We start from the raw sequence: 16,731 nt of genomic DNA on the forward strand, positions 1-16,731 counted from the left end.
TGTTTTCATTTATTTACTTCATCTCTTGACTCTTATATTGCTTTATCAATTCCCAGAGTAAACCTGAGCTCTCAAGACATTACAGGCCAACATGTTACGGCATCCAGTATAATTTGTCACTTGAGTTCCACACACTGGTATTTCACATGTCAGTCACTCCTTATGTGCACCTGAACCCATTATGCTTGATTATAAATTGCTAGTTGATAGAAAATTATATTCACAGCCATTTACTGAGCATAATTGCTCAACGGGAACCATCAACCTGAATCAATTACCCATGGTGTAAGTATATTTCCCCACGGATTTTTGGAAAAGGTGGGAGTAAATGTCAGGAGTGTCAGTGGTACAAGAAGACATCTGTACTATATCAGGCTACTTCCTCTAGAATTTTACTTTTCACATTCAGCTATAATAAAGCATAACTCATGCCTCAGTCATTTAATTTTAAATTGAATTAAACAGAGTTATTCGAATGATTACATGGTAATCTACTGAGCTATCAGAACACATATGTCACAGTATGTTAGGAAAACAGAATGAAGGTTATGGATGTTTACACCGAAGCAGTGTCAAGAGGAGATATTCGGGATCAAAGACACACAGAGTTCTGGTCACAGAATGACTCCTACTCCGAAGGGCTTAGGTAAGATTTCAAAGGTACCTGAAATAAATGGCAGTTAGATGCCAAAGGCATCTAACAGGATATAAGCATCTATGACCCCAGCTTTTGCTGGCAGACCCTGAGCCAGACTGTATGCTACAGGCACCTCTCATGGACGAGTACTGACAAGTGCTTGCCCATGTCCCTGTGCTCCTATGTAACTTCATTACACAGCTCTTGGCAGAGTTTACTAGCTTGTGCTCCGTACCAGGCTGATGAGACTATTTACCTTCTGCATGCCTGAGTAGCGAAGGTGTGAATCMGCTCTAATCCAGAAGCAAACTGGCTCTGCTAAGCAGTGCGTGATGAGTTTGTACAGCTTCTAGAGAGGAAGGGACTTGACTCTGTGATTCAGAGAGGATAAGTATCTGCCTTTTCTTCTAGAGATGCAACAAGGTTAGGATTCATTTAGCTTAATTTAAAAATCATTTATTTATTCTAAACTCCTTTAGTAGTGGGGAGAGACTGGTCTCAAAGTTGGTCTGTGACACACACAACTTAGGCTGGGACTAATTCTGTGTGTACCTCTATCCTGCCTGTAGATCTTTTAGTTGTTTGCAGTTATGTGGCATAAAATCCTTCTCAACTTTGTGGTCTCAGTTTGTATGCCTCATAATAAATACCTACCTGCCAGTTCAAAAAGGCACAGATCTTCTGTGGTCCAGTGCTCTGGTCCAGTGTGGTCTGCTGCTCTCTGTGGATTTCAGATTGCCTAGAGTATCTCACATGGCACTGAGCGTGTATTTTGGGGCAATTGCATTTGAACCATACATATCTAGCCACCAGGACAGGTTGCCAAGAACAAGTTATAAGGGTGAACATAAGGAAGAGCTAGACTCATGAAGTCTGTCTGCTCTTGTTAGTGATTTGATGTGTTTTTTGGATACAGGTTCCCCAAAATACATACCTGTGATTACACACACACACAGTCCCATTATGCTTCCTTCAAAGTTGCTCCATACATGTTGATCCTCTACAAAAACCTAGGGTGGAAGGAAGGGGAGATTACTGAAGGCCTCTAATGCTATAGACTCTCCTTTTTTCAAACTGTAGTTGCCTGGCTCGACACTAACATCACACAGTGATCAGTGTTGAGTCCATTCCTGGCTGTCCTAAAGTCTGCCCCAGTCTGCCCCAAGGTGCCTCTGGCTCAGAAGAAGATTGTGCCATCTCCATGTACTTGAACACTCTTGGAAAATTCTAGCACTTTTTAGAAATTTTTGTTTTCATGAAAACCCTAGTTAGAGAACTCTGTACACAAGGTAGAGAAAAGAATAGCCCACTAGTAACTGCCTTGGTTACTGCTCCTCAGTTAGGTGTAAAGTGTTTTTATCTTTTTAACAAAAAAGCACATTAGCTACACCCAACTGTCTCTTAAGATTAATTAATTAGATTTCCACAATTGGCATTCTTCTGGACTCTTTCTCATTTTTTAAATGTCTAGTTTTCCTTCTTCCATTTACACTTCCTTTTTTTCTTCCTTTTCTTTTCTCATTCTGCATTTCCCACCTTCATCGTTGTTTTACGTCTATTTTTACATCTTCTGTATTTCTTTTTTCCTTTCCCTGTGTTTTTCATGCCTACCTACATCTACTCCAAATGGATAAAGGGCAGCTTAATGACTAAGTTGGCACGATTAAATATTAAAAAGGCAGAGTATAGGCAATTTGCAGTAGTGCTCAGTTGTTAGCGTGGTCCCTGGCATATTTTTGGCCTGGGGAAAAAAACCGTTCTCTAAAGCAATTCYCTTCAGCACAACGGTCTGTTTAGCACAGACCAACGGCTATTCCTAGCAGGCAGCTGGAATGCAACAGCACTGTTTTGGAGATCAGGGTTTAGCTGTGTGGATGCCAACCAACCTGTGCCACTTAGCTTCCAGGAAACAATTCTTGCACCATTTTACTTCTGATATAAATGTAATCAATGCTAAAAAGCAGAAATGACTTTCTTATGCAGACTTCTATTTGCCACCTGGCACGAGAAACTTCCTGGGTGCTGCTGGAGAATAGGAAGCAGAGGAGTGGTTTGACAGAGGTACAGATTACCCCAGATAATTTAATATTATGCAGAGTCACTGTATTAATGTTTGACATATACTGCTATGAAATCAGAACAGCTTTCTTTTAGCTCATGGATTTCTATGAATTTGGCCAGAGACTGGAGACCAGGCCCTGTGTCTGTTCATGTATCCTAATCCTATGCCATTTTCACACCCTGCACTCTGGTTTCCATGGGAAGCAAACTTGAGCTTAAGGGCAGGATGGGATCTGCCGTTTGCCCCAACAGGATCTCCTACATGGACACTCCAGAAGAGGCATGTGTTACAGAAGCATAGCATGATGCTTTCAGGGATATGATATTTTTGCTCTTTTTTGTTAGCATATTTCCTTAAGATTTATATGGGGCAGAAGTTGGTGTTTTCCTCTTTATGCCAAAATAAGCAAATCTGCTGAACCAGCTGATCTACTCATGGGCTCACATTTTTTTTTTTTTTAAGAAAGCAGGTACAAGAATTTCCATTGCTTACTAATATATTTTGTGGCTATTATGTTTTGTAGAGTAAAAATACTCTCCCCAGATATACTTATTCAGTGAAAAATAACTTCCCTGGGATGCTTTTCTTACTTTTCTCTTCTTCATTTTATTTTTCTTTTACTAAAAATATAGTTAAACAAAAAATTGCAGATGAAAACTAGTAAGTAGAACAACAGAGGTAGAGGAGAAAGAGTAATGCTCACTTACAACTGCAAAATACTGCCAGCTTCTTCAATTTTACAAAAATAGAAAACAGCAAGAGCCAATTTATAAGAAAACCCTTCAAAAATTCAGGCAGAAAATTATCAAATGTCCATGTATCAAACTCAATTCTTGTTTCCCACAGTGGCAGCCTGATGACAAGCCAAGCTGCTTATTGTCCCAGAAATGATGCTCAGTTGTCAATATTTCTATGATCATTGCCTGCAATTGATGTTGAAATGATGGCACAAAAATAATGGGGGAGGTTTTCAAAGTGAGGCATAAGATGCACATGCATATCAGCCATTATTTTTGAAAAGATGTGTGAACACTGCAGGGCCTACATATTTCTGCGTAGAAGTTGTCCTGGTTTTGTAGGATGTGCACTTTTGCTGAAGTGTGTGAATTCCTATAAAGAACAAATGAGGGATTTTATGAAAGATAAATCTTTGCACGAGCCTGGGGAAGTTAATTTGTTCTTTTCTCTGAAGAGTGAGAGATTGTGGGTGCTTTGAACATTGTCTCTACCTAGTGTCTAGCCAAGGGAAGAGTCTTTTGGGAACTGCTGAGTGGGCTGGCCTAGAAAATGGAGCCTTCACTTTCTCAGCACAGTCATTTCCTTGTTAGATCATGGGTTTTTTCTTCTGTTTCAGACATGTTTGTAATTAACCTTCCAACAAGGCCATCTGGACAAGTTATCAGCATCACTTGCATGTAACTACTAAATCATACAACTGAGGTTTTTTTCTCTAGCTATTTAGCAAGCTATCCCCCAAGATTCATGAATTTAAAAATTACTATAGATATGCCTGGTCTGTTCTGACCTCAGACTTTCTCCCCTCTGGAGGATAACAGGGATAAATGTTCCTTAGATTTAGTTACTCCTAAGGGCTCCTTTCAAGGGATGTAAAAATTTCCCTTACTAGAACTTTTGTTCCTGCGGTATAACAACAGTATTAATAACTTGACTTATACCCACCTTTTACCAACATTTTTTTTTTTTTAACCACAGATCAGTGGTAAAGAAAGGATAACTCTGCTTATCTCTTTGTCAGGTCAGCAGAACCACTCTTAATTCTTAGTATAACTGTCCCTGAGACTACGTATCTCTTCTATTTATACAGAATTGTCCAGGCGTAAATGCAATAGAATTGTACAAACTCATTTTCAACTTCTTTTCCCTGCAAGTTTTCTTCCATATGGGTGTCCACTAGAGCCATTTGCTCTTTTTTTTCTTTCTTTTTTTTTTTTCCTGTTTACCCTTTGTTATAACATTCAGCAAAGGAACAGCAACCTGTTTTGGATCCACAATAGCGAGGTCACCGTGGAGCCATTCTTCAGCCTTTGTTCTCTCTAGACCTTTATCTAGAAAGCCATCAAAGCCTSCAGCTGCATCAGCTTAAAGGCAAGATAGGTCATCCACTGCAAAGCAATTTCTTATAAAGGATTCGTTGGACTAGTGCCAACTTCAAAGCAGAATGGCCCACATTACATTTGTGTTTGCCACAAACACAGCAACTGTGTTGAGCTACCCACGTTTTTAAAAAGCTGAGAACATCTGATGGAAATCTGCTCCAAAGTACCCAAGAATGGATGAACAAAGGCTAAATATCGTGTTTGTAGCTGTCCAAACTTCTGACTAAACAGACTGCTTGTTCACACACAGTTGATGTAACAAAATTTGCTTAGGTCTTGACCCAAGTCTTCCTGCAGTTCCAAACTTGATTGAAATACAGACTAATTATCTTTTTCTTCATTTCTAGCTCAAACTGAAGTGGTTTTGGTGGCCGTGCATTCCCCTCCCCCCAAATATTTCTGAGATAAATGGTTATGATTGGCGGGATTTCTGTGCTTTAGGCTTTTAGCATACCTCAAATCATGACTGTCCTGTTGAACTTACAGCTTCTCTTCCTTTTCCATTGGCTGTATCCTACCAGACAACAGACTAAAGACAAATTGCCAATACTTTTTTTCGCCTGGTCATCAAAACTGAGCAAGTGAATCCTGTAGCTTCAAGCTCTTCCCTGGTGGTTCCCAAGTTTGGCAGTGGGCTTCCTTAGACGTTTATGATTTGCACTCTGGCCTGGCATGTAACAGCCTTTTTCTTCAGCATCATGTTTTCTGTGCTAGTATTTAGCCAATCTGCTCTCTTTTTTTCAGTCTTTTTATATATGCAGTAGTGCACATATGTATAATTACATATATGGTATAATTACATTTTTTCATGATTATATATGTCACCTTCTTTTTTAACCATTGCAGGAAACAAATGCTAATTCTCCATGTCATTCAGGCATATGGGGCACAGATCAGTACTTACAGAAACAAAGCAATCAACTTCCATCCCTCTCCGGGCAGCTGCTTCATCATATGATGGGCAGCTGCAAGGAATGACTCACATTCCCTGGCAAGTTCCTCACTCCTTGGACAGCTCACTCCTTTTCCTCCTTTTCCTAATCCAGAGCTGCAAGTCCAAGTCTGCAACATGCTCTTTAACCAGTTTAATCTAAAAATTGCCTGTGGGTATGGATTTGACAGGAACACAAAATTTCATCAATCCAGACATGATTTCAATTTTCTTTTTAGTTCTAATTCTGATAGCTTTTGCAACTCAGATTTAAGACTAGCCCCAAATGTGAGATTTCTGGATAAATATTATCCCTATCACATCCAACCCCTTACTCTGTTTCCACTTTGCAACTGGGGAAGCTAATGCACACAAAAGGGCTGTAATTTTCCCTTGAGTGGCAGAAGTGGAAAGAGAATCGGTACCTCTTCTTAGTCCAATTCTCTAGCCTCTAGGACACACTGGCAAGTAGGTGTTAGTATGCCCTGTAATAAAAAAAATAGAAGAACAGTAAAGTCTTTAATATAATTTCAAATACAGAAAAAAAGTGATTAATAAATTATTGTATAGTTAAACAATAGTTAAATTTGGAATAACAGTTAAATTTTGATTAAACCATCAGGTTAATAACCCATAGYTCACTTTGACAGTTTGTAAATTATAGCTAATGAATTCAGATACAGAAATAGAAAACGTGTAAGAATGGAATACAGTGAAGCACTACTAAAGCAATGTATTTCTCTGGCATTTCCAAACCTCCATAATTATGTTTCAATAACAGCCCTGGCCGGTAAGGAAAGGATACAGGTTTAACGCTGAATCCTTTACCAGATTACAATCTTTCAGCTGCTTAATTTTAATCGGCAGCACTGCAGAAATTTGGAAGAGTGTTGCCTTCAGACAAAAAAGTAGAAGTCATTTATTGAAATTAAACAAAATGATCAGATGAGAGCCCGTTAGTATAATACAGTTAAATACTCAGGTGTACCATGGGTACAATGGCTCTTACATTTACACTGCTTGATCCACCAAGGATAATGTGTTCCAGATTGGGGTGTTGTTTCAGCACTGAATGAAAGGGCCAAAGGTTATTTCCTCTCTGGAAATAAATGAACCATAGAAATCATCTCTGTAGAGAATGAGAAATTCAAGACTAGTCTGTGGTGCTTTTTGAACTCAGCATGGGCTTCGCTCTCTCCTTTTCTCAGTGCTCCTGACATTCTGCCTTTGTGCCAGTTTGAATGAGCTTGGAAGAGTTGAGATGGTCTTAAAAAAAAAATCATTATTTCTGCTTTGTGGTGTTATTGAGAGACTTCTTATTTCCTCATTAACATTGGAAGTACAATAGGTGCTTTCTGTTTCAGCGTTTGATGGAACAAACAAATATTAAACAAATTCAGGAAAAAAAATACTTGAGAGTCTTAGATCAATGCAATGACTCCTCAGATCTCCACACAGCCAAAGTTCATCTCACCTCACTCTTTAGCATGTAAGAGCATATTGGCTTCCAAGAACTGCAGCCTTTTCTCTTGATGTCTACAAATTATCTCTAAGGGGCCAGTAGCTCAGAACCTAATGTTGTTCTAGACTTTATCTGGTTCAAACATTCCTCTCATAGTTTCCTGGATCTCCCTTGAAATCCTTACCAATAGTAATAGTAATAATAATAATAATAAGCCATCACATTTGCTGCTCTCCTTTGCTTGGTACCAAGAGAGTTTCAACAAGAAGTTACATACTCTGTTCAGTTGTCCAGAAACTCATACTTCAATTTTCTTAGAGTTCTTGGGTGAAAATTCTCTGTCCTGGTGATTTGTTAACATTCATTTGAAAGATTTGTTCTAAAGCTGTTCTACTGACAGTTTGACTTGAGATGATGGACAAATTTCTCATAAAGGAAAGAATGTCCCTAAGCTCCTCTGTCAAGAACATTGATGTAGAAAATTCATTGACTTCCCAGCTAGGGACTCATATTTCTTGTGCTCTCCTCGAACGTCTCAGTCATCCATCGGCCTGAAGGCTCATCAGTAGGCTTCCCATTTCTGATGCACCTGAAAAAAATTAATACTACTAGGCTTAATACCTTTAGCAATTTGTTCCCCTAAAATCTTTCTTGTTTTTTTTTTTCTTTTGGTCTTAACTTACCAGTGTTTGTGATCTTTTAAACATAACCTCTTTGGACAGGGTTTTCACTGTTTTTACCTTAAATAGTTTCCTTTATTCCTGCATTCAACTCTGATGGAATTTTCATGTCCTTTCAAATTTTCTTCTGAGTTTTTAGCACGGCATCTTCATAGTCTTTATGCCACCTGCAAGTATTTTACCTGTTCAGCTGATCCTTTAAATTTCCTTTTTGCGTGCTTTTTCATTATTAAGTCGTTTATATGTATCAAAGGTTACTCGAGAAGATTTTCTGGACTATATCATATATACCAGTTATAATCACTGTTACAAAGTGCTTCTTCTATAGATACATCTCAAATCAACTCCTTGGTGCCCTTTTTGGGGAATACATCAACAGCTGCTTCTCATTTTGTAAAAGCAGCTAGTCAGAAAAAAATTGCTCCAAAAAAACAGCTGTTAATGTTTTCTAAAAATTTGGTCTCTACCTTGTAACTTTCACATGAACCTACTCACTCTGCATGAGAATACTTACGCTATGTCTTTGTGTTTGAAGGAAAAGAACAAGAATCATAACACACATAATAATATCATCAAAGTTGATACTAGGGTTGAACAGAAATGCTGACAATTTTGATGATAAAAATGATTGATGGGTATTGCACTCGCTGCTATGGTTCTTGTTACTTTTTAGAAAAGATTGCTTTGCAAAGTCCCTAAACAGTGTAGGATTTTTTTTTACTTACCTGAAACTACTTAGGAGTCTTTGGCAACATCTAAAAGCAATAACAAGAGGAATATTCTACTCACTCTTTTACTTCCTTTTTTTTCTCATACTGTTGGTAGTTAATAATACTTTTGTACAATAGCAGAGAGAAACAGCTGCTTATCTCCTGTTGTGTGCCTGATCAAGCTGGAGCAAGAAATTTTGTTGAGCTGCAGTCTGAACAGAGGTGTAAGAGCTCAAAAAAMCACTCCACTCTGCTGGCTGTTTATGATAAGCTTTAGTGGCAGCAGGATTTAACCAAAACCCAACTGCACATATTTAGGAGGAGGAAATCATCCRTATTTAGAAAGAGAAATAAAGGACAACTTTAAAGCTAGAGAAGTGAATAGCATCAAATAGTGCAGGGGTCTACTTTGTACACAGGTGCATGTGGCTATCCATAAGGCAATGGCAGCAGCTATTATTCTTAGTCATCTGCTCATGATAACTCTATCAATGTTATKAACCTTCGGTAGATTAAGAAGACAGCAGAATCAAAGCGGACAAACTTCTAGCATGGACAGTAGAGCATCCCTTCAGAGCCACGGAAAACTTCAAGATGGACGTAACAACAATTTACTGGGACACGGCTGCACAAGAGGCTGCAGCAGCTAGTGAGATACGGCTCCATCACACATGCTCGCCCGGGAGGGCAAGGAAAGTTCCTCTCCATGCATGCTTTGATCYTCGTCCCCTCGGACACAGGAAGTCTAACTCCTTCAAAAAGCAGGATCCCTAGCCAACTGCAAACCCACAGATTACACCAGTTGAGCATTTCCACATACAACCCTGCTCTTCTTTTGACTGGGCCACTGGAAACATGATCATCAGCAACAAAGTACAATTTTATATGTAATTTTGACTTTCCTCTTCAAAATCCTGGAACAAAACTTGAAACAATTCATTAGGCAGCCTCTCAAAGATTGCCAAGATTCTGACTGCTTGAAAGAGACAAARTTATATTGAGGCCAGCTTTATTCTGAAGGCTTTGCGTTATCCTCTCTGTCTCTGTTAACTAAAATGATCCARTCTGGAATTTTTGTGAAACTGCTAAAGACAGCAGTTTCTGAGCATCWGTTGTTGAGTTTATAATGGATGTATATGATGTAAATACATGAATGTAGTGTCAAATAGACCAAACACTGAATAATTTCATTTAACCACCTGAAGCCCATTGAAGAATTTGCAGCGTGACTGTATTCACATTGTTCTTTATGCATTCTGCTTAGTAGTAAAAGATRTGACTCTGGCCAAGTCAAAGTTTTGCTAATGATTTTAGTGGATGCAGGACCAGATTCTGTAGTAGTGTATTATAACCATGACAAAGAAAGATCTTTTTATTAGTAACRATAGGCTGACCAAACCAGAGTTGAAAAGTACCTTAGTAAGGGGAGCTAAAAATATTAGGAATTTGCTCTGATTCATAGTTAGATGTTAAAAAATGTGAAGAATTTACATGTGTCTCTGTTTTCATGTATCTATTCTAGATAAGAACTGTCTYGAATAGAAAGCAACACACTTTATCCAAAGCATTACTAACATGAAAGCCTTTTTTGTTTGTTTTGTAGCATCCACAGTTCCATACATTTGTGGTATTTTACAGCTTGTATATCCACATTTTGATAATAAATGCATGCTTGTTCTGTCCTATTGTGCTTTTATTTTTTAAAGATTATCATCCGTAAGCAAATTTCTTTTTCAACTTTTTAAAACAAATAAATTAGGCTTTTGGAAGTGATAAGCATTTTATTTATAATACTCTATTTTTACTGTATTGTTTCTGTTTTATCTTTTACAAAACAAAGTTCTTTGTAATTGAATCTATTTTGAAATTTGGGTTCACATTATGTGTAATTTTTGTCACAAAATTTTCATAAAATACAACTTTTTACAGTTCCATGAAATGATATGGTGTTCCTATCAACAACAAAACAGTTTACAACTGTAATAAGGTAGAGATTTTACATCTGTCATGAATATAGTTGTGTTCACTTGATTAATCTGGGCATAGGCTGACCTAATTATAGGATCAAGGAAAGGAATTTCTCTGGTCCTGAGAGGACACGTTTCATTGTCCAGAATAAACGGCTTCATGCTCATCTTCTTATAATGACCTTTTTCTTGCTTAATTTTGGTTTCACTTGGGAAGGACCAACATGGACAACATTCCACATAATTTCTGGAAATTCAGAGTCACAGAACAGATGGGGTTTCAAGGGACCTTTGGAAATCATTTCGTTCAATCCTTCCTGCTCAAACAGGGTCCACCAGAACAGGCTGCCCAGGACTATGTCCTGTCAAGTTTTGAGTATTTCCAAGGATGGAGACTCCATAACCTCCCTGGACCACATATTCCAGTGTYCATTCACCCTCACAACCACCCTTTTTATGTTCAGCTGGAATTTCCTGTGTTTAAATTTGTGTCCATTGTCTCTCATCCTGTCACTAGCCACCACTGAGAAGAGTCTGGCTCAGTTTTCTTTATTTACTCCCATCAGGTATTTATATACATTGATCAGACCTGCTGTGAGCCTTCTCTTCTTCAGGCTGAACAGTCCCCTCCTCTCCTCCTATGACAAATATTTCAGTCCCTTAATCATCTCTGTGGCCCTTTGCTGGACTCGCGCCAGTACCTTTGTATCTCTCTTACTGGGGAGCCCAGAACTGGCCACAGCACTCCAGGTGTTGCCTCACCAGTGCTGAGTAAAAGGGAAGGATCACCCCCCTTGACGTATTGGCAATGCTCTTCCTGATGCAGCCCAGGAGACTGTTAGCCGCCTTTGCCAAGAAGGTGCGTTGCTGGTCCATGTTCAATTCGCTGTCCACCAGGATCTCCAGTCCTGGTCTGCAAAGGTGAGGGCTCTTGCTCTGTTCTAATTAAAATACATCTTGATCTAGATCTTGGTCCTGGAAAAAAAAATAAATTCTTTGTTTGAGTAATCTCACAGAAATTAATGGCACTCTTCATAAGTAAATGTTTGCAGGATCCATGCTGTATCAGRTAACACAGATTAAAGCCATGAAAATTTTAGAAGCAAGGTCAGTAATATGTCAAGATTATCCAAAAATTTCCAATTTGAAAAACACCTGTCAAAAAAGGAAAATAATTATCAACATTAATTTTTGCCTATAATTACAATTATTTTGAGTGACAAGAGCTATTATGGATAATCTTGTACAAAGTCGACAGTATAGCATGCATCGGCACTGATGTGTATGTTAAAACTGAGAAGGCATTCTTGAAGTGAATCTCCCAGTCTTTGCATTTTACCACATTTTTGTTCATACTTTAGCACACAAATCAGATTCTTTCTGGATGACATTAAACCAGAAGAYGTGCTCCTGGAGCACACTTAATGCCGTCTCTCCATCTTTGGGTCTTTAGACCATGGAAACAGATTAGAATAAGTCTGTAGTGAAATCTCCTGCAATGTGTCCAGAGCAGATGTCAGGTCTGCATCACTGACTGCTTTGCACCACAGAACCCCTCCTATTAGGCTGCACCACTTGCACTACAGCCATAAAGAAGGCTGTGTTTATAGAATAAACTCTAAAGGAASAAATAATCTGATCCAAAGTCAGACTGTCGGAATTTCATTAGTGATAGTATTGCAAATTGAGTCTTTTCTTTCTTCCTCTGCAGATGGAATTTAATTAGCGACTGGAATCTACTGAACATTTGCTGTCTGATCTGGCTCACTGCAGAGTATCTCTGCAAATGCTCCAATAAGCTGGTTTTGAGAGGAGCCTGGTTATTTTGTAGTTAGCATCTCCACAAAAAATGTTTGCACACTGTATTGTGCACAAATGCAAGCTCACTCTGACGCTCTTTAATTTCATGCTTATTACTATGTGGTTGTTGCTCAAACAACTTACTACAGTTTGCAAAAAAAAAAAAAAAAAAAATCACTAGTGCTCAGATCTAGTTAACTAGAGTCCATGGCACTTTGATCGACTGTAAGCTGAACTTTACTCTGCATGTAATTATCTTTGTCTACATTACACAGCTCAGACAATACCCTCAACTACACAGTGAAAACCTAAATAAATTCTTAATTCCTCTTTCCTTTTAACCAACATAGATGCAATGAACTGACCTGTCACAGGAGACTGTGAAGAAGGGAAAGAACTCAGCTCCTTTTGTAGTAATTTGTGCTTTCTGAGGATTATGAGAGAAATACAAGAAAAGTAGTCACAGCCTGGAAATAAGCCTGAAAAGTCTTTGAAAAGGATTTGTCTTAGCCTTAGACATGTACAAAATATATACTTCTGCAGCTGAATTAGTCAGATCTAGAGTCAAAGAGGGAGAAAGAAAAAAAAGGAATTTTTTTTTTTCTTTCAGATTGCTTTCAAAATGTGGTGCATTTGCTCTATTCAACTGTCTCAGCAGCTGGATCTCACTGCAGCCCTGCCCCCATGGAGCGGGAAGCAGGTCTCCCTGTGCAGTGCAGATGCAGGTGTGCACACTGAGCACTGACATTCAGTCAGATGAGTCTTGTTTGCTATGTCACAGACATCTGATGGAGATGAAGTCTTAACTTCTTGTGAAAAAAAATGAGAATGTTTCTGATCATTTTAGCACAAGGTAGACTTGAGTCATTTAAACAGTTTCTATCCATACATGGGAAAGGCTGGAGAAGCTATGCAACAACACTTCCTTGCAATGAACACTGCCTGGCTTTTCCAGCACAAAGGAGCAGAAAGAGAAACAGGCAAGGCAGCCCAAATAAGGCATGGAAGGTTTTTGCAAAATACTCAGTGAGATGGAGGCAAAAAACAATGTGAGGCAGTCATAAAACCAAAAGAAGGTCCTTGGGACTCATTTATTCCATACAGCTTTATTGCTCTACAAAAGCAGCTAGTGATCTCAACTCCCAAAGTCTCATCTGGTTTCTTCAAGTCATTTCAAGGGTAAAATATTTTGTCTCATTTCTGTTCCAAATAGAGAAAAGAGAAGGAGATCTATCTAGCTGGTTGTTCACACAGCTGGAAAAGCAGTTTGCTCTTACAATATTTCATTGCAAAGCCACTTGCTTCTCAATGTTACATTTCTGGTCACTGTCACAGATGAATGAGGAGTAATGCACTTTACTCCTAACAGAGTAGCAGCAATATGTTTTATTGTGGTAAAATAGTGATTTAACAAAATTCGATCATAAATAAGACAGTGATTTAACAAGGGTCAATGACGAGGTTATTTACTGTGTGGAGGACAGGGTCATATAAAAGCGTCACGGAGGCCCTCCCGTTGAGTCACAAGGTTTGGAGTGGACCTCCTTGCTTTCCAAACTTCTCTTCAGAGAAGCCTGGGCACAGCTGGATCCAATCTTAGTCCCAGACTTGATCAATGGTTTATGTCTAAGAATTATGTGCACAATCAATCAGAGACGTAACTTAGCTAAGTTTGCAAAGTTCAGCATGCTTTTCAGCTATTAGTCACTTATTGGGGACCTGTCTTGGGTAAGGAATCTCTCAACCTCAAGGAGTAACCTTGAGAGACATCCCTGCTCAAGAGGAGATTCCACCATGCAGCCAGCTGCTGTGCAGGAGAGYTCAATGGGCTCTGGGCTGCCCGCCCTATTTTGGGGGTAAGATAGTTGACTCAGTCATATTTGCCTGCTAGTGGATTTTAGTGTGCATGCTTAGTCAGCCCCTGCCCAGGTGCTGTAGAAGACCTCTCTATGTGAGAGGTCAGGTTGGGGTGGTGGGAGAAAGCGGGAAAGAGAGCACATCGGCAGGGAGGGAAACACACTGCCACACTCTACCCCATGCCTATAGTCTTTCACAGAGTGACAGTACAGTCATGTCTTGCCTCTGTACCATAAATAGTATATTGATAATTGACGCACCCACAGTCCTTTATTAAATCTATCCTATTTAATCCCTCACAAACTTGGAGTGTCTCTCTCCTCTGCTATCCTAGCTTCTCTTGCCTGCCTTGTGGTCACATTTGGCGTAGTTGGCAGGATAYCGCTGTGGAGAAGCCTGTTCGGGTGTGAGAGGACAAGGAGGAGGTGGGGAACRACGTTCCCAGGTGGCTGCAGGTTGGTGGGCACCCATGGCTTGCAAGTTGTCAGGGTAGGTCACCCCCACAGCATGGCCAGAGTCAGAGAGTGAGCCAGGGGTATCCCCCRAGTGGCTAGTGGAACTGGTTTCCAAACTCCAGCTGGGAAAAGCAGGGCTGGTGGCATAAAAGACAGCAGCTGATCTAGRGTGGATCTTCCTGACTGTGCTCCTCACCAAGGATGAGGTGCTGTGACAGAGTGCCAGCGAATTAGGTAGGTGGAAAGTGACCTCGCAGTCACTCAGGAGGCTCGACAAGTGACCCAGGAGGCTGGGACTGTAACCACAGATCAAGCCAAGAAGCTGCAGCACTGGTGTGCTGTTATGGCCACCCACACTGCAAACAGCCAGAGGCAATGGGGGGCAGCAAGAGGTCCGTCCCCTGGCTGCACGGACACTGGCATGAAAAAGCAGATTGGGATCTGGAAACTTGGGATGGAAACATCTGGCACTCCAATGATCCCCCTAGCTCAGAGTCAGACACAGAGCACGAGGGGGAGGTAGCTGCCCAGCCTGTGTCAGAGCAGTGGCTTTCCGGACCGACTGCAGCCAATCTGCAAGGGCTCTACAGCTACTTGTGATTTTAAAGTATCAGAAAAGATATGCACGGGCACTACCAGCAGCAGCCCCGTGAAGGGTTAGTAAGGAGGTTGTTAAGGCTGTGGGACAATGCAGCAGATGCTGTTTATTTTACTAGAGAGGAGATTGATAGGATGAGGGCTCTGCCCCAGGGTCCCAGGCTGCGCTACMCTCTCCACATCTTGCAGCAACAAAACCAGAGTGTTTTCTCCTTCTTGATGGAGTGGCTGATGAACACAGTGTRTTTAACCTGGCCAACTCCTGTGGACATCAATGACAGGCTCACTGAGCAGGTTTCTATCACAGCAGGGATAAAYCAGCTGTGGCAACTAGGGATGTTATCCAGAATTTAGTCCCCTGGTTTTATTGGGCCAGATCAGGCCCCCAAGAGCAAAACCATATGGATTAAGAYGCTGCAAATTGCCACCCGCATCTTAAAGCAATGATGCTACCCACGACTGGAGTGGGACCAGTACAGTGGGGGAAGTTGCAGCGCTGCTACCTCAGTTAGCAGAGGTGTCCTCTGTTAGCAGAGATGGGAAGTCAGCATAAAGGAGGGTAAACATGAAAAAGAAAAAAAAAGAGTGAGCCACGGCACTGTGTTGTGAGACCTGCTGCGAGACAGCGTGCCATGGCAGGAGGCAGATAGTAAGCCCAGAGCAGAGCTGCTGGAGGGGTGGCTGCAGCTGCAGCCAGAGCAGCACACAGCCCACAGAGGTGGGGAAGCATGGCGAGCAGCCTGGAGAGCCCTGGGGGCTGATGACACTCACTGCCCCACTGTCAGCATGCACAGAGGGACAGTGGACATGGCGCAGAAACATGCCAGGCAATTGTCCCCAAGTACCTGCTCCACGGTGGGTGCAGATCAAACAGTACTATATTCACAGAGGGCAGAAGCCTGGGGAGATATGTCCTGACTGCTGTAGATACGTGCTCTGGTCTATTATATAGCCACTCCTGTGCCACAGCTGTCCAGGCTCACACCATGAAGGTGTAAGACTTGTTTGGGTTATATGGTTCCCTGGAAGTCCAAAGTGATCAGGGCACTCAGTTTACCAGGAATGACATTCAAAATTGGGCCAGAGAGCRAGGAATATCTGGGATATATCACATAACCTACCATTCGCAAGCAGTAGGATTGATAGAGCGAAYGAACAGGTTACTCAAAGAGCAGCTATGCAAACCATCCCCTACTGGTACCCTAGCAGGTTGGAGCAGAAACATCCATCAGGCAACTGCCTGCCCCAGGGACAAACCACTGCACCCCGAAGCCTGCCTCCGCAGGCGAGCTGTGCCTGGCAGTGAGTGCAGGGTTGGATCTGCAGCTGCCACACAAAGAAATAACCCTGGAACCAGAAAGCCACCATCTTTTGAGTATGGGGCTGGTCCCTGCCATACCTCAAGGGTATTATGGTTGCATGACACCCTGTAACAGTTTAGCTCTCTGGGGGTTGG

At 40.9% G+C, this 16,731-nt stretch overlaps 1 protein-coding gene across 1 annotated transcript in view; it reads left to right on the forward strand.

Annotated features, from left to right (window-relative positions):
• STK32B (serine/threonine kinase 32B) overlaps window positions 1-10,277 on the forward strand; it is a 134,442-nt gene extending 124,165 nt beyond the window's left edge. The window contains exon 12 of the mRNA XM_085309684.1: window positions 9,111-10,277. Within this exon, the coding sequence (XP_085165810.1) occupies window positions 9,111-9,249 (139 nt within the window). The 3' untranslated portion in view covers window positions 9,250-10,277. The remainder of the gene's footprint in view (window positions 1-9,110) is intronic.
• The last annotated feature ends 6,454 nt before the right edge of the window (window positions 10,278-16,731 follow it).

The sequence above is a fragment of the Rhea americana genome, unplaced genomic scaffold, assembly GCF_003343005.1.
Source record: "Rhea americana isolate MKP2758 unplaced genomic scaffold, rheAme1 scaffold_30, whole genome shotgun sequence".
Taxonomy (NCBI): Eukaryota; Metazoa; Chordata; class Aves; order Rheiformes; family Rheidae; genus Rhea; species Rhea americana.